This window comes from Nerophis ophidion, linkage group LG25 (assembly GCF_033978795.1).
Source record: "Nerophis ophidion isolate RoL-2023_Sa linkage group LG25, RoL_Noph_v1.0, whole genome shotgun sequence".
NCBI lineage: Eukaryota > Metazoa > Chordata > Actinopteri > Syngnathiformes > Syngnathidae > Nerophis > Nerophis ophidion.
Genome location: NC_084635.1, coordinates 29089754 through 29108610, shown reverse-complemented (window position 1 = coordinate 29108610; position 18857 = coordinate 29089754). Strand labels below are relative to the sequence as shown.

Sequence of the window (18857 nt, the reverse complement as noted above, 5' to 3'; positions counted from 1 at the left end):
CCAAAAACAAGCAAAGAGACTAAAAAGGTGTGTTATTGTTTGTACTATGGTGCCATCTTTTGGACGAGTTTGCTCACTGCGGGTGCTGCGGTGACCTTCTTTTTAGAAGCTTCGACCGGAAGTACAAGTGCTGTTCCGTCTTCTAGCCGTCCATAGTGTATCAAGCCTTGCGTGTTTACCTTTTATAAACGACTTGACTAAAATACAGAAAAACACCACTGGAGAACATTTAGATGTTAACTGGCTGTCCAGGAATAGTGAGACCGCTTGTATCAAACATTTTACGATATGATCTCAAAAGAAAAGTATGCACGACAGACACAGAGCATGGAGAACAAAACACAACTTGCTGAATGCCAATTTTGCACCATTTTGAAACAGTTCTTTCGGACTTTATTTCATTGACATATAGTTCCATAATAGCTACACTTAGTACCTTAAAAGCAGTTTTCTCTAGTATGGAAGCCAAATAGGAGATTTGATACATGTGGCTTTAGGTCTCTCCATTTGACAGGCATTAATGGTTTACACATTTAAAGTTAGCATAGCTGACATTTAAGACACAGTTATTACAGTCAAGGCACAAGAATAAGTCACACTGAAAGATCATTTTTAGAGCGCAAGGATAAATGTAGTTGAGTACATACTTAAGTTAAAGGCCTACTGAAATGAGATTTTCTTATTTAAACGGGGATAGCAGGTCCGTTCTATGTGTCATACTTGATAATTTCGCAATATTGCCATATTTTTGCTGAAAAGATTTAGTACAGAACATCGACGATAAAGTTCCCAACTTTTGGTCGCTAATAAAAAAGCCTTTCCTGTACCGGAAGTAGCAGACGATGTGCGCGTGACGTCACGGGTTGTAGGGCTCCTCACATCTGAACATTGTTTATAATCATAGCCACCAGCAGCAAGAGCGAATCGGACCAAGCGAGGATGAAAGATTTGTGGATGAGGAAAGTTAAAGGGAAGCACTAAAAAAAAAAAAAGAAAAGGCGACGGTAGTGGAATGTTATTAGACACATTTACTAGTATAATTCTGGAAAATCCCTTATCTGCTTATTGTGTTAATAGTGTTTTAGTGAGATTATAAAGTCATACCTGAAAGTCGGAGAGCTGCGGTGACCACCAGTGTCTCTGAGGGAAAATGGAGGAGCCAAGATCACAGCTGCCTTTTTGACAGCTGCTGCAGGTGGTCGCATAATTCGCTCAAGTCTCCGGTAAGAGCCAACTTAATATCACAATTTTCCCATCCAAAAACTTGCTGGTTGACGTAGGGCATGGGTGTCAAACTCTGGCCCCCGTGTAATTTATTTTGGCCCTTGAGGCAATATCAAATTAAACATTAGAGCTGGCCTGCCGGTATTATACAGCGGTGATGCTGCTCTAACACCGCTAATACTCTGACTTGCCAACCCGGCCGAAAATCTCCCGGGGGAACCATTCTCCCAAATTTCTCCCGATTTCCACCCTGACAACAATATTGGTGGCGTGTTTTAATGGCACTTCTTTTAGCGTTCTCTACAACCTTGCATCACGTCCGCTTTTCCTACATACAAACATTGTCACACAATATAAGCGGATTTTACACACACATAAGTTAATGCAAGGCATGCTTAAACAGGTCACACTCAGGGTGGCTGAATAAACAACTTTAACGCTGTTACAAATATGCGCCACACTGTGAAGCCACACCAAACAAGAATGACAAACACATTTCGGGAGAACATCCGCACCATAACACGACATAAACACAACAGAACAAATACTCAGAACCCCTTGCAACACTAGCACTTCTGGGACGCTACAATATATAATTTGATATGCCATTGATATTTTTCAATTATTATTATTATGTTTATTGCAAACTCTATTTTGCAGGTGAATTTGTTCAACCTCGGCCCGCGGCTTTGTTCAGTTTAAAATTTTGGCCTACTCTGTATTTGAGTTTGACACCCATGACGTAGAGAAACATGTTCGCTTGACCGTTCTGTTAAAGCTTCACAACAAACAAACAAACACCGGCTGTGTTTCGGTTGCTAAAGGCAGCTGCAATCCACCGCTTTCCACCAACAGCATTCTTCTTTATAGTCTCCATTATTAATTGAAAAAATTGCAAAAGATTCAGCAACACAGATGTCCAAAATACTGTGTAATTATGCGATAAAAACAGACTACTTTAAGCCGTGAGTGGTGCTGGGAGAACATGTCCGCTCCAACCAATAACGTCACAAGCACGCGTCAACATAAGCGTCATCATTCCGCGACATTTTCAAGAGGATACCTCGCGGGAAATTTAAAATTGCAATTTAATAAACTAAACCGGCCGTATTGGCATGTGTTGCTATGTTAAGATTTCATCATTGATATATAAACTATCAGACTGTGTGGTCGGTAGTAGTGGGTTTCAGTAGGCCTTTAAGGTCACTTTGGGAATGCATGTGTCGATAGCTATACAGTCGCCCCTCGCTCTTCAAATTTTGCGGTTTCAGTATACCCTGGATTGTCGTTTTTTTAAAAACATTTCACATATAATTGGTCCTGAATTTTAGTCTAAAATTAAGTCTTACTTGCAATACAGTGCAGTATTTTTTAAGGGTACTAAAAAAAAAAATTGTCATCCGGATCGCAATGCCTACTTATTATGACTCTAAATCGCTGTCATAGATCAATTAAATTATTCATGTAGGCATTTTTAAGAATCAATTGTTTTAAACAGTGGTCCCCAACCATTTTCTGTGACTTAACACTAGCTTTTCCCACTAAATACACCAATAATCTTGTTAATAGATGTATATTACAAGTCCTTTGTTAGAGTACATGGGACAGTGCACATTAATGGACATGTAACATGTTAATGTGCCAGATTGTAGACAAAGGCAAATTGATCATGCTCGTTTTTTTGCTGTTTTTATCTGTCACACGGAGGTCCGTGAAAATAGTGCCTACATTAAACCAGTCCCTGGTGGAAAAAAGGTTGTGGAACCCTGGTTTGAAAGACGTTTTTAGGCCATTCCTATGTTTACTTGCAGCACGTATATGTCATACCGCTCGTCTGCAAACAAAAGAAGGTTGTTTACATGTAACCAGGGTCTCTGCAAGTTTCGGCAAGTCACATTTAAGACTTTTTAAGACTTTTTTAAGACCATATTGAACATATTTTAAGGCCATTTTCATATCTATAAAGACTAGCACAAGGAATAATCAGAGAGCCAGTATGAGTTGTAAGTCTATGAATTTATTCACTGCTCTTTCACATTGGCTTTACGAACTAAATACACTAGAAGATTCTCTATTGTAAAATAATTAAAAAACAATATTAGCAAACACCATGAGGTGATGCGCGATTACTTCCGACCGGGCAGCACAGGTAGCCTACTTTAGTTCTGTTTTGCAGTTATGATCGAGCGTCCTCAAAAATCGAACAATTCAAAAACAAGACTGAAGTTTCTGCATGGTTTAAATAAAACTAAGAATAATAGATTTGTAAGACCTCGTATTTAAGACCATTTATGAGATTTTAGGAGAATTTTACACATTTTAGAGCCTCAAATTCAAATGTTTAGTTTTAAGACTGTGTAAGACCCCGCACTTACCCTGTTTTGAAAATGTTACAATTGTTTTACCGAATATTACAATGCGAGAATCGGTCTAAATCGAGAATCGATTCTTAGTGGAATCGTCACCCCAAGAATCAAAAATAGAGCTGAATCGTGACGTACTCAAAGATTCCCAATTCTAGTAGTTATATTACGTTGTTGAGATCGGTAAAGATAGTCACCGTTATTTAATGTTTTTTTTTGTTTTTTTTAATCCATCCATCCATTTCCTACTGCTTCTCCCTTTTAACAGTATTTTTTTTTGTAATTTCCACTTTGTATGTTTTTTTTTGTAAAAGTGTCTTTAAAATGTGCTGCAAGCAATTAAAAAAATAGCTGCAAGATATGTATTTTTTTCCACTTTTTTCTTTAAATGTGCCACAAACCGCTGAACACTCTTGGACACATCTGCTCTATCAAAATATTAGATTCAGTAATAATAAACATTGTTTTACACAGTCAGGCCAGGGACCAATTACACTCAATAAACGAGGGACGACTGTAAAGGTGTAATTAATATATATATATATATATATATATATATATATATATATATATATATATATATATATATAGAGAGAGAGATACACATACATACATACATGCATAGATACACATATATATAGACATACAGTATATGTAAATATATATATCATTTTTAAAAAGTGAACTGTCATGACTAAAAAGCACCATTGTGGGAACTCCTGTGTTGTTGCCTACTTGCGTCCCAAAGCTTCGGCCAGCTTCTTCAGCCTTTTCTTCAGCTCCAGAGGAAACTTCTCATAGCACTTTTTACAAACGGGCTTCATGTCAAACTCCACAAACTTGTTCCTGCAATAAAAAAAAGAAAGAATATGATATTCAAGACCTCATGTGCATTCAAACGACACATTTATCTGAGTCACTTGAACAGTCATTAACATAGAAGTTTGGCCAAAAGTTTTGGCTGGAGGCTGGTTTATAGGCAGGCGGGAGAACTAAAATGATGAGCTGATTTTTTTAATGGCGCCAAATATGCCGCCATGTGCAAAGCATGTCTCTGTGCAGGCAAAGAGCAGGGCACAGCATTTTTGGGGAGGCGTGGGACACTACTAGTCACTTCTCTGTGCTTGAGTTTTTTCATCTTTTTGACATGTGTTCATTTTGCTAACTTATATATTCCAAATGAAGTGAAAAATATGGAGGTTAATGTGCGTATTTATTACAAAAGCTATTTTGGACACTAAATTTATGTAACTAATTTTTTTTGCATTTGAATTTTGTGAACTAAATTTTTTTAACATCAATCATGCTGGCAATTTCATTGAATAATATCCTGTTAGCAAAATTTGTTTGAAAATTGAGTTTGTAAAATTTCAGTGTGAAAAAAATCAGTGTATTAAAAACTTCAGAGATGGAAAAATGTATTAAAAAATGGTTCTGAAAAATTGAGTAAAAAAAAAAAATCGGTGTATAAAATTTTAGCAGCAGAAAAATTGAGTGCAAAAAAATTTTCCTTGGAAAAGTTGAGTGTAAAAAAAATCTGTGTTCAAACATTTGAGTGAAGAAAAAAATCAGTGTGAAAAACATTAGTTCTGAAAAATTAAGGATAAAAAAAGGGTAAAAAAACAAAATACAAATCAGTGTATAAAAATGCAGTGTAAAAAAATACGGTATAAAAACTTTACAGCAGAAAAATTGAGTGTAGAAAAAAAATCTGTGTTTAAAAATTTGAGTGCAAAAAAAAATCAGTGTGAAAAACATCTGATTCTGACAAATTCAGTGTAAAAATAATCAGTGTGTAAAAATTTTGTCCAGAAAAAAATCTGTGTAAAAAATTTTTGCGTACAAAAATTCTGTGCAGAAAAATTGAGTCTAAAAAAAAAAAATCAGTGTATAAAAATGCAGTGTAAAAAAATCAGTATTTAAAAACTTCAAAGCAGAAAAATTAACTGTAAAAAAAAAAAAGGTTCAGAAAATTTGAGTAGAAAAAAAAAAACTCAGTGTGTAAAAATGCAGGGTAAAACATCAGTGTAAAAAAATTTGGCCCAGAAAAATTGTGTAAAAAAAAAAAAAAATGTTTGAAAATTTGAGTGCAGAAAAATTCAGTGTGAAAAATGTTTGGTTTCTGAAAAATCAACGGTAAAAAAAAAAAAATCAGTGTATAAAAATGCAGTGTAAAAACAGTGTATAAAAACTTCACATCAGAAAATTTAAGTGTAAAAAAAAAAATCAATGTTTAAAAATTTGAGTGCAGAAAAAATTAGTGTGAAAAACATTTGGTTGTGAAAAATTCTGTGTAAAAAAGTCTGTGTATAAAAATTCAGCCCAGAAAAAAATCAGTGTGAAAAAAATTTGGCGTACAAAAATTCTCTGCAGAAAAAATGAGTGTAAAAAGAAATCAACTAAAAAAAATTCTGGGTGAAAAACATTAGGTTCTGAAAAATCGAAGGAAAAAAAAATCTGTGTATAAAAATGCAGTGTAAAAACAGTGTACAAAAACTTCATGACAGAAAAATTGAGTGTTTGAGTGCAGAAAAAATCATTGTGAAAAACATTTGGTCCTGAAAAATTCAGTGTAAAAAAGTCAGTGTATAAAAATTCAGTCCAGAAAAAAATCTGTGTAAAAAAATTTTTGCCTACAAAAATTATGTGCAGAAAAATTGATTGTAAAAAAATTGGCTCTGAAAAATGTAATGTAAAAAACAAATCAGTGTTTAAAAATTTCAGTGCAGAAAAATTCCGTGTGAAAAACATTTGTTTCTGGAAAAATTCAGTGTAAAAAAAAAATCTGTGCATGAAAATTTAGTCCTGAAAAAAATCTGTGGATAAAAAATTTGCCATACAAAATTTCTGTGCAGAAAAAAATCAGTGTAATAAAAAAAAAATCTGCATAGAAAAATTCTGTGTAGTAATAGTTTTTTGCTTTAAACTCAAGACCCGCTTCCATTAAATGAGGACTGAAGCACAGGACTTATTGCTTCAGTCTTAATTTACCGGAAGTGAGTCTTGAGTTATTATATATAATTAATAAATTAATTAATTAAATTAAATTGAATTATTAAATAATTTATATTATATAAATATATATAATATTTCTGCACTGAAATTTTTTATGCGGAATTTGGCACACCACATTTTAAAACACTGTATTTTAACAAACTGAATTTTTCAAAACACACATTTTGCTCACAATCTTTTATTCAACGAAATTGTCTTCACAATTTGAGGTAAAAAAAAATTCAGTTCACAAAATTCACAGGCAACAAATTGAGTGTAAAAAAATCAGTGTTTAAAAATTTCAGTGCAGAAAAATTCAGTGAAAAATGCTTTCATAATAAAGACACAAATTGACCTCCATTGAGAAAATGATAGAAAGTAAAGGATATACAAGATCTAGTCATGCCACATGAGAGAGAAGACAGAAAGAGCACCGACCAGCAGCTTGTAAAGAAGAGGAACTCTACTGAGACGCGGAAGGTTGTCTCTTGTGGTCTTTGGCGTCACGCTCGCGGCGAGCCAGGCGGCGTTTCAGCTCCTCGGGCATACGATCATAGCAATGCTTGCACACTGGCTTCAGGTCAATTTCAACAAACCTATCTCTACAGCAAGTTACCAAGGCGTCGCACGGAAAGCGTGTGGAGTGAGAAAGGAAATTGGAAGGAGCAAAGTGAGTGGACGACAAGTGTGGACGGACGGCATCGCTCGGGAAGCTGGTTAGGAGAAGAAGTACTTACTTGAGAGTGAGTTTGGTGTTGCAGGTGGAGCAGGAGAAACAGGTGACGCACCAGGCCTTGTTGAGGGCAGACACCACTGAGGGAATGAAGACATGACACAGGTCTGACAAGGAAATCTCATATTGCACATGTATGGAAAAATACGTCTTGGAGTATTTTTATATTAAACAAGTCAAATATGTGTTACAAACCCCGTTTCCATATGAGTTGGGAAATTGTGTTAGATGTAAATATAAACGGAATACAATGATTTGGAAATCATTTTCAACCCATATTCAGTTGAATATGCTACAAAGACAACATATTTGAAGTTCAAACTGATAAACATTTTTTTTGTGCAAATAATCATTAACTTTAGAATTTGATTCCAGCAACCTGTGACAAAGAAGTTGGGAAAAGTGTCAATTAATACTGATAAAGTTGAGAAATGCTCATCAAACACTTATTTGGAACATCCCACAGGTGTCCGGGCTAATTGGGAAGAGGTGGGTGCCATGATTGGGTATAAAAGCAGCTTCCATGAAATGCTAAGTAATTCACAAAAAAGGATGGGGCGAGGGTCACCACTTTGTAAGCAAATTGTCAAACAGTTTTAGAACAACATTTCTAAACGAGCTATTGCTAGGAAGTTAGGGATTTTACCATCTACGGTCCGTAAAATCATCAAAAAGTTCAGAGAATCTGGAGAAATCACTGCACGTTAGCCCTCAGGCAGTACTGCATTGAAAACCGACATCAGTGTGTAAAGGATATCATCACATGGGCTCAGGAACACTTCATAAAACCACTGTCAGTAACTACAGTTGGTCGCTATATTTGTAAGTGCAAGTTAAAACTCTGCTATGCAAAGCAAAACCCATTCGTCAACAACACCCAGGAATGCTGCCGGCTCCGCTGGGCCCGAGCTCATCTAAGATGGACTGATGCAAAGTGGAATTGTGTTCTGTGGTCTGACGAGTCAACATTTCGAATTATATTTGGAAACTGTGGATGTGGTGTCCTCCGGAACAAAGAGGAAAATAACCATCCGGATTGTTATAGGCGCACAGTTCAAAAGCCAGCATCTGTGACGGTATGGGGGTGTATTAGTGCCCAAGGCATGGGTAACGTACACATCTGTAAAGGCACCATTAATGCTGAATGCTCCATACAGGTTTTGGAGCAACATATGTTGTCATCCAAGCAACGATATCATGGACACCCCTGCTTATTTCAGCAAGAAAATGCCAAGCCACGTGTTACAATTGAGTGGCTTCGTAGTAAAAGAGTGCAGGTACTTCCCTGGCCCGCCTGCAGTCCACACCTGTCTCCCATCGAAAATGTGTGGCGCATTATGAAGCGTAAAATACGACAGCGGAGACCCCGGACTGTTGAACGACTGAAGCTCTACATAAAACAAGAATGGGAAAGAATTGCACTTTCAAAGCTTCAACAATTAATTTCCTTAGTTGAGTGTTGTTAAAAGAAAAGGTGATGTAACACAGTGGTGAACATGCCCTTTCCCAACTACTTTGGCACGTGTTGCAGCCATGAAATTCTAAGTTAATTATTATTTGCAAAAGAAAATAAAGTTTATGAGTTTGAACATCAAATATCTTGTCTTTGTAGTGCATTCAATTGAATATGGGTTGAAAAAGATTTGCAAATCATTGTATTCCCTTTATATTTACATCTAACACAATTTCCTAACTCATATGGAAACAGGGTTTGTAGATTATAGGGCAATGCGAATATTGTATTGTGCACTTATATTGCCATATATCAGCTACTGTGTGGAAGTGTGGGGGAACACATATAAGAGTAACATAAAGGCATTGCATCAACTACAGAAAAGAGCTTCAAGGATTATAAATGGATTATCTAGAACCAGAGATGGGTAGTAACGCGCTACATTTACTCCGTTACATCTACTTGAGTAACTTTTGGGATAAATTGTACTTCTAAGAGTAGTTTTTATGCAAGATACTTTTACTTGAGTATATTTATAGAGAAGAAACGCTACTTTTACTCCGCTCCATTTATCTACATTCAGCTCGTTACTCGCTACTTTTTTTTAATCGATCTGTTAATGTTTGTTTTGGTTTGTCAGACAGACCTTCAATGTAGGATGCGCATGCCTGCGTTTCACCAATCACATGCAGTCACTGGTGACGTTGGACCAATCAAACAGAGCTAGGCGGTCACATGACCGTTACACGTAAAACCCGACTTAAACAAGTTGAAAAACTTATTGGGGTGTTACCATTTAGTGGTCAATTGTACGGAATATGTACTGTACTGTGCAATCTACTAATAAAAGTTTCAATCAATCAATCAAAAGTGTAAAGGAAAAAAGACACTTTTTATTTCAACCATACTTCCCGTCAAAAGCCTAAAGACTGATCGCACAGTTCCGGTCTTCACAATAAAAGTGCCGCTCCATCGCGCCTGCGCTAACAAAATAAGAGTCTCCGAAAGCCAAAGCATACTAGCTAGCAAGCTACGGAGTTTGCCGCCAATGTATTTCTTGTAAAGTGTGTACAAACGAATATGGAAGCTGGACAAATAAGATGCCAAAAACCAACGACTTTCATGTGGTATTAGACAGAAAAGAGGAACTTTTTTTCTCCTCCATTTGAAAACGTGGACGTTATCAGCAATACTGTCTGATTCCAATCAATGCAAGTCATCAGAATCAGGTAATACACCAACTTATATTCTTGTCTTCATGAAAGATAGGAATCTATATGTTAAACATGCATGTATATTCATTAAAACACCTTTAACATGTCAACAAAAACGGCAAAATAAATAAATATAAATTATATACTGTATACATAAATGTGTATATATAAATGTGTGTATATATATATGTGTGTGTGTGTGTGTGTGTGTGTGTGTGTGTGTATGTATATATATATATATATATATATATATATATATATATATATATATATACATATATATACATACACTGTGTATGTATATGTATATATGAGGTAGATCACCTCGACTTGGTCATTAATTAAGTAATTGATTAACGTTGAAAAACTTATTGGGGTGTTACCATTTAGTGATCAATTGTACGGAATATGTACTGTACTGTGCAATCTACTAATACAAGTTTCAATCAATCAATCAATCAATCAATCAATCAATCAATGTCTATTGAGCCTATGGTGCTATTAAGTTATTGTGGCTCAATGTGCCTTAATTTTTTTTATTTTAATGTATTATTATTTAATATATATTATTGTTTTAGTTGCTTAAGAGATATTCCTGGCTCTGAATTTGCTCATTGCTATTTTTATTTTTTTGTGCATTATTTGTTGCTGTAATCATTAAACAAGCAGGTTACTCATCAGTTACTCAGTACTTGAGTAGTTTCTTCACAACATACTTTTTACTTTTACTCAAGTAAATATTTGGGTGACTACTCCTTACTTTTACTTGAGTGTTACATCTCTAAAGTAACAGTACTCTTACTTCAGTACAATTTCTGGCTACTCTACCCACCTCTGTCTAGAACACGATAACATATTATTTATTCATTCTAGTTTTTTGAAAATACAGGAGCTAGTAAAGTTAGAGACATTATGTTTTAAATTTATGGCTAAAAGTAAAATATTACTGGGAAATTTACGAAAAATGTTTGTCATCACTTCTGACAATGAAGAGCATTGAATAAAAGGTAATTTCAAACATCAGTATTCAAGGACCACTTTAAAACAAATGTGTATATCAGTGGTGGGGGTTAAACTGTGGAATTCTCTTTACAATGAGATAAAAGATTGTAGAAATATATTCCAATTGAAAAAAATGTATAAATAAAGATCAATAAGATCATATGGACAGCCATAAGTGTTTATATTTTGCTTTATATTTATTATTTTACTTATTTTTTTGTCTGGTTTTGTATTTGTTTTCTATCATCCTGTGAGGTGTATATTACTTTTTTTGTTCGGTTTGTACTTCATGAAGTTTTACACTGTGTTTTTTGTTTGTTTTCATTATATTTGGATGTATTTGTTTGGTTTGTATGCTATCCATTAAGTAAGACTACGTATTATGTTGAAGGGGGCAGGAAAATATAAGATTTTCTTCATCCTGTTCTTTCTCAGCTATTGGTGTGTAAATGTGTGTTCCGTTGTAGAGGTTTATTGTCTATTGATCAAAGATGCACATCAATGAAGGAGATACATAAAAACTGAACTGAACTAAACTGAACATTCATAATAATAATTATGATAATAATAACGAATAAAACAATTATGACTTGATTTAGAATGAGAATAAATAAAAATCACTATTTGAAAGTGAATCCATTAAGCACTCCTGATAATCAATGAGTCTGAGTAAAACCACAATTATTCCAAACGCCATTTAGTTCTTCAAATCAGCATCTGATCTGCATTTGCATGTACTAACATTAGCAGGAGAAGGTAAAGAAACCACATTTAATCGGGATTAAAGCAAACTAATGAAAAGCTCTTGGTCCATGCACACCTTCCCACGTAACACAAATAATATTATCATTCACGTCCAAATCGCGATTTGTATTTATTCCCATTCTAAATCGATTCATAATTTAAACAGAGATGGATGGATGGATGGATGGATGGATGGATGGATGGATGGATAGATGGATAGATGGATAGATGGATAGATGGATAGATGGATAGATAGATAGATAGATAGATAGATAGATAGATAGATAGATAGATAGATAGATAGATAGACAGGACTTTATTGATTCCTTCAGGAGAGTTCACAATATTAGAGATGTCCGATAATGGCTTTTTTGCCCATATCCGATATTGTCCAACTCTTAATTACCGATTCCGATATCAACTGATACCGATATATTCAGTCGTGGAATTAACACATTATTATGCCTAATTGTGTTGTGATGCCCTGCTGGATGCATTAAACAACGTAACAAGGTTTTCCAAAATAAATCAACTCCATCCATCCATCCATCCATCCATTTTCTACCGCTTATTCCCTTTCGGGGTCAACTCAAGTTATGGAAAAAAATGCCAACACGGCACTGCCATATTTATTATTGAAGTCACAAAGTGCATTATTTTTTTTTAGCATGCCTCAAAACAGCAGCTTGGAGTTTTGGGACATGCTCTCCCTGAGAGAGCATGAGGAGGCTGAGAAGGGCAGGGTTAGGGGGGCGGGGTTGCGGTGGGGGTGTATATTGTGGCGTCCCGGAAGAGTTAGTGCTGCAAGGGTTTCTGGGTATTTGTTCTCTTGTGTTTATGTTGTGTTACTGTGTGGATGTTATCCCGAAATCTGTTTGTCATTCTTGTTTGGTGTGGGTTCACAGTGTGGCGCATATTTGTAACAGTTTTCAAGTTGTTTACACAGCCACCTTCAGTGTGACATGTATGGCTGTTGTTCAAGTATGTTTGCATTCATTTGTGTGTGTGGATGAAAAGCCGTAGATATTATGTGATTGGGCCGGCACGCAAAGGCAGTGCCTTTAAGGCACGCCCCCAATATTGTTGTCTGGGTGGAAATCGGGAGTAATTCGGGAGAATGGTTGCCCCGGGAGATTTCCGGGAGGGCACTGAAATTCGGGAGTCTCCGGTGAAAATGGGGAGGGTTGGCAAGTATAACTGGGAGACACAACTGCTCTATACTTCCCCCTACGTCCGTGCACCACTGCGTACAGCGGCGTTTGAAAAGTCATAAATTTTACTTTTTGAAACCGATACCGATAATTTCCGATTTTACATTTTAAAGCATTTATCGGCCGATAATATCGGCAGTCCAATATTATCGGACATCTCTAATAAATATTACTAATAAATAACAATAGTTGTTTAATGTTCACCATCACACAATTTATAATAAAAAAAAACATATTTTACACAAAAAAATACATCAATTATTGAACATGATGAATCAATTTAGAATGGGAATGAATGAGGTGGCGACTTGTCCAGGGTGTACGCCGCCTTCCGCCTGATAGTAGCTGAGATAGGCTCCAGGACCCCCTGCGACTCCGAAAGGAATAAGCGGTAGAAAATGGATGGATGGATGGATAAATAAAAACTGCGATTTGGATGTGAATCGATGGAGCACCGCTAATTTATAATGAGTCTGACTAAGTCCAAAAACACAAACCATCCATTCTAGTTTTGGCCAAACGCCTTTCAGCTTTTTCAAAGCATCATCTGATCTGCGTTCGCATTCGCTGATATTAGTAGAAGAAGGTAAACAAATAACATTTAATCAGGATTAAGGCAAGCTAAAGTCATGATGTTGGTCCATGCACACTGCATAAAAAATATAACAGTACGGTAATTGGGAGTGACACTGCAGAAAGTAATGATGTTACTTCTTGCATATTATGTCGCACTAACTACCTCCTAGGAACTTCTCTGTGAGGTTGTGTAGTTCCACAACACTAAACTACAAGCACAACAACAACGACAAAACATTTATCTATTGTTTTTATCTCTTTTCCTCAGTGTAGGTCCCAGGTGAGCTGGAGATTGTTCTAGCTGTTTTGAGGCAGACCCTGGACTGGTCACTAGTCCATCACAAGGGTACATTCACACTCATGGACAATTAGGAGTCTTTTTATCAAGTCAATAGCAATGTAACCACATCAGTTACTTTTGTTATGTACAACTTTGGTACTGGCTCTCGCTTCACTGTGCATGTCAAATATTAAAACAAAAATGTTAAACTCAAGGCCGGGGGGCCAGATGTGGCCTGCCACGTCATTTTATTTGGCCCTTGAAAGCCTGTAAATAATCTGTATCAACAAAATTATGTAACTTTTCTCACTTATTTCTATTTTGGGAGAAAAAATATATGCAGTCCATGTATATGTAGTCCTCTGTGTTTTTAAAATTTAGATTTCGTTAATAGTTTTTATTTATTTTACCCTTTAAAATCGTTTTTAATCATCTGATAAATAAATGATAAATGGGTTGTACTTGTATAGCACTTTTCTACCTTCAAGGTACTCAAAGCGCTTTGACACTACTTCCACATTTACCCCTTCACACACACATTCACACACTGATGGAGGGAGCTGCCATGCAAGGCCCTAACCAGCACCCATCAGGAGCAAGGGTGAAGTGTCTTGCTCAGGACACAACGGACGTGACGAGGTTGGTACTCGGTGGGGATTGAACCAGGGACCCTCGGGTTGCGCACGGCCACTCTACCACTGCGCCATGCCGTCTATCTATTTTTATATTGTTTTTATATTTATTTATTTTTTGGTTTTGTATTCAGTCATTGGCGGAGCTATGGATAATATTTGAATATTGTTTTTAATATTCTTGTGCAACACTTTGGAAACATTTATGTTGTTTAAATGTGCTTTACAAATAAAGTGGATTGAAGTGGATGTAATCGTAAAATTATGTTAACTTAAATATCGTTTGTGCAAAAATATAGTATCAAACATTTAAACCATTTTTAGATAAAAATAAATACTAATAGTTATTAGGTGGCGACTTGTCCAGGGTGTACCCCGCCTTCCGCCCGATTGTAGCTGAGATAGGCGCCAGCACCCCCCGCGACCCCGAAAGGGAATAAGCGGTAGAAAATGGATGGATGGAGTTATTTCACAACAAGTTATCCATTAAATTGTGCAATGTTAAAGTAGCAATAGATTTCATGGTAAAATTGTGAAATGTACTGTGGTTTTTACAGCCTTTTTCTCTAAATGAAAAAAACGGTACTTTTTCTTACTGTAATAAATGTTGGTGCAGGCATTTACAGTAATACACCGAAACATCTACGGTTGTTGATTTGCGTTTTGAAAAAATGGCAGCTCAGGTGCCAAAATGTTACTGTAAAATTGCATTTTTATCTATTTACAGTAAAAAAAACTAATGTCTGGGGCCAAACATGACTGCGATGTGGCCCTCAGTGAAAACCACTTTGACACCTTTGATCTAAAATCAAAGAGACTGTCTATGTTAGAATGAACCCTTTCCCCCCCAACAAAACTGTTTGAAGATGTGCATATTTAATACTTACCATCGCCCTCAATCACACGGTTGCAGTGGTAGCACACGTCGCCGAACAGCTTAAAACAAAAAAAATATCCATTATAAATTGGAGCGCAAAAAAAATCTACATTTTGACTTTTATCTTACTTGGTTGTAGTGAGTCTCACAGTAGGCCAAGCCCTTTCTCTCATAGTGGCGATGGCCCAGGAAAGGCTTCTCACACTTGGCGCACACAAAATGCTGCAAGCACATCAAAAATGTTAATGACGGGAAGAATTTAACATACCCTAAATTCCGGACTATGAGCCGCTACTTTATTCCGACGCTTTAAGCCCTGCGACTTATAAAACGGTGCGGCTAATTTATGGATTTGTCTTCGCTGACGGTCATAATGCAAATAGTTTTTCATAAAACATGTGCAAATACATTGATATGAAGTTTTCTTGTTTGTGCTATGGCGCCACCTTTGGAACAAGTTGCTGGGTGAATGGCTACAGTGTTTCCTGCTGTTTAAAACTTTGAACCGAAGTGCCGTTCCGTCTTCTAACTGTCCATAGTGTTTATGCTCGTATGCATTCTTCAATCATTACACCAAGCAACAGTGGCAAGTTTTACAATACAACAAAAACAATTCATATTTACTAAACCGCCACATCTGCGATGTCTATAGGAATGTTCACACATTTCTACGTGCTATCGTAATGTAATCAATCGTTGCCAACACGTTTACGAGTGACTGTGTTAGTATTATTAACCTACAATGACATTATTTTTTATTGTTTCAGTCTCATAAATTCCTCAGTAAACTCACTAAGACGTCAACATGTGGTTAATGAGTCTTTTTATCTGATTAGAGAGCTAGCGTCCATGACTATGACTTTTGTTTTGTTTGAATAGACCTATTCCTGCCGTATAACAGGCGCCATTTGTATACAATTAAGGTATGTAAACAAACATTTACAAAATCTTTCAGTGTAAATAACATTTCACGACGTATATACCTGCAGTTTAATGTCCTGTGCGGCTAATAGATGGCAAAATATTTTTTTCTTCTAAAATTTAGTGGGTGTGGATTTTATACTGGTGCGCTCTTTAGCCTGGAAAATGCGGTAAATTGGATAGACAAACTAGTGACAGTCCCTAATGTCAGGGTTTAATAAGATAATAATATTGATGTTCCAGTGTATGTTTATACAATACAACCTTTGCTTGGGATCAAATTATTTTATGTTTATTGTTTGTTAGTGCGTGTGTCCCGTTCGGATATTCAAATCGGTCAAATATCAGAAACAAAAAAAGTGTCAGATTACCGCGGCATGCATCTAAAATCTGCGAGACAATCAAATCAGTCCTACTTGTGCAAAGCTGGGTAAACAGTTAACATCTACATGTCCTCCAAAAAGCACTATTTTAGTCCTTTACATAAGGTAAACATGCAAGGCTATAGACTACTCGAAGCTAGCAGCTACACAATAGCCAAGCAAAAAAGAGCACAAAAGCTAAACGTACATAATAAATGTTATTCATTGAATAATATTGCATTATAAAACAGCACATTTATCAATATAAACACGTATCAAATCATTTTAGTTGCATATTACTTACACATACAAAGTCAGAAGCGTACTAGAAAATATCCAGTAACAAACGTGTCCGCATCGGTAAACTTGACTAAAATACAATAAATAATCTGTTTATTAGAGGACATTTAGACGTCAACTGTGTGTCGAACATTACAACTGCATGCAGCGTAGCCTTATATCAGAGATTAATTACATAAGGTTGGGCCGATAAAAGGATATCAATATATATCGCAATAAAAACGATAGCAATAACAAATGTGTTTAATAAAATACCCTATATACTTTTTTTTTGGGTTGGAAAAAAAAGGAAGTTATGAAGCAAGATTGGTCGCATGAACAAAAGCAACACAGGAAGTGATCGCATTTAAAGCATTTATCGGCCGATATTATCGGACATCTCTAATTCTGAACGTTGCTGGTTGCAGGTTTGGGAAGTGGTATTGCATTGTTGTGGTATTGTTGTTTGTTATTTTACTGGATTGATTAATTAAATTAAAAAAAATAATAATAAAATAGACCATTCATCGGCAGTGCGCTTTATGGTCCAGAACAGGCATGTGCAATTATTTTGACTCGGGAGCCACATTTAGAGAAAAAAATGTGTCTGTAGGCCAATATATTTATTTTTAGGGACACTAATACAAAACTTTGCAATATTGTCTGACTGAATGATAAAAACGTTATGACAGACCGCCTTAAAAAACAAATGGAATTTTACATTTTTCTATTAAAGATAAAACACTGAATATTGACAAAATATGAACGTCAGACCCCTTTTCAATCGACATATTTTACAATCAAGAGAAACACAACAAAAATGCAACAAACAGTGAATTATGAATGCAAAGGGTACAAAATAAACCCACCCACAATCTGATATATCACTAAGCTTTAGGACAGGGGTCGGGAACCTTTTTGGCTGAGAGAGCCATGAAAGCCAGATAATTCAAAATGTATTTCAGTGAGAGCCATATAATATTTTTTAACACTGAATACAACGTACATTTTTAAGTAAGACCAACATTTTTAGAGTACAATACGTCTCTCATTCTTTTTAATAACATTGTTATTCTAAAGCTAACCAATAATAAATATAATACTTCTTACCATTAATGCGACTTCTTGAACAGGTGCGATAGAAAATGGATGGTTGGATTAAAATACATGAGAATATTTTATAATTTGAACGTTATTTTTAACGCTGTGATTACCAGCGGAATTATTCATTACTTATCGTGTTAAGCAATGCCAGCTAAGATTTATCTGAGAGCCAGATGCAGTCATCAAAAGAGACACATCTGGCTCTAAAGCCATAGGTTCCCTACTCCTGCTTTAGAACTTTGTTGTGAAAAGCTCCTTCCGCGTCAGTAGAAACGCTTCCCCCCCATACTACTTGGTGCCTCGTCTGAGCTGCTGTGATGTAGATTACCATAGTAACTAAGTAGATGACCATAGTAACTAAGTAATTACCATAGTAACTGGTATATCATCCATAAACGCAGATTCAAAACCATTGAAATGCTTTGTATATTTAAAGACTTACGGTCATTAGAAAACATCATAATGGCAGCTACACTTTCCATCTTAAAGGGGAACATTATCACAATTTCAAAAGGGTTAAAAACAATAAAAATCAGTTCCCAGTGGCTGTTTTTTTTTTCCGAAGTTTTTTTCAAAATTTTACACCTCCCCGAATATCCCTAAAAAAAGCTTTAAAGTTCTTGATTTTCGCTATTTGCGATGCGACTGTCCGTTTCCCTGTGACGTCATACAGGGCTGCCAATGCAAACAACATGGCGGTTACCACAGCAAGATATAGCAACATTAGCTCGGATTCAGACTCGGATTTCAGTGGCTTAAGCAATTCAACAGATTACGCATGTATTGAAACAGATAGTCGGAGTATGGAGGTAGATAGCGAAAACGAAATTGAAGAAGAAATTGAAGCTATTGAGCGAATAGCTATTGACGCTATTCGGCCATAGAATG

The 18857-nt window shown here is 35.9% G+C and overlaps 1 protein-coding gene across 2 annotated transcripts in view; it reads right to left on the bottom strand.

The window, feature by feature from the left end:
• Positions 1-360: 360 nt before the first annotated feature.
• LOC133543116 (LIM and senescent cell antigen-like-containing domain protein 1) overlaps positions 361-18857 on the bottom strand; it is a 35077-nt gene continuing 16580 nt past the window's right edge. Inside the window, exons 7-10 of one of the 2 annotated variants that reach the window (XM_061887564.1) lie at positions 15433-15525; positions 15314-15362; positions 7319-7394; positions 361-4433 (exon numbers count right to left, since the gene is read on the bottom strand). In XM_061887564.1, the coding sequence (XP_061743548.1) occupies positions 4319-4433; positions 7319-7394; positions 15314-15362; positions 15433-15525 (333 nt within the window). In that variant the 3' untranslated portion in view covers positions 361-4318. Of the gene's footprint in view, positions 4434-6960; positions 7184-7318; positions 7395-15313; positions 15363-15432; positions 15526-18857 lie in introns of those variants that run through there. The other variant, XM_061887565.1, reaches the window with a different exon arrangement.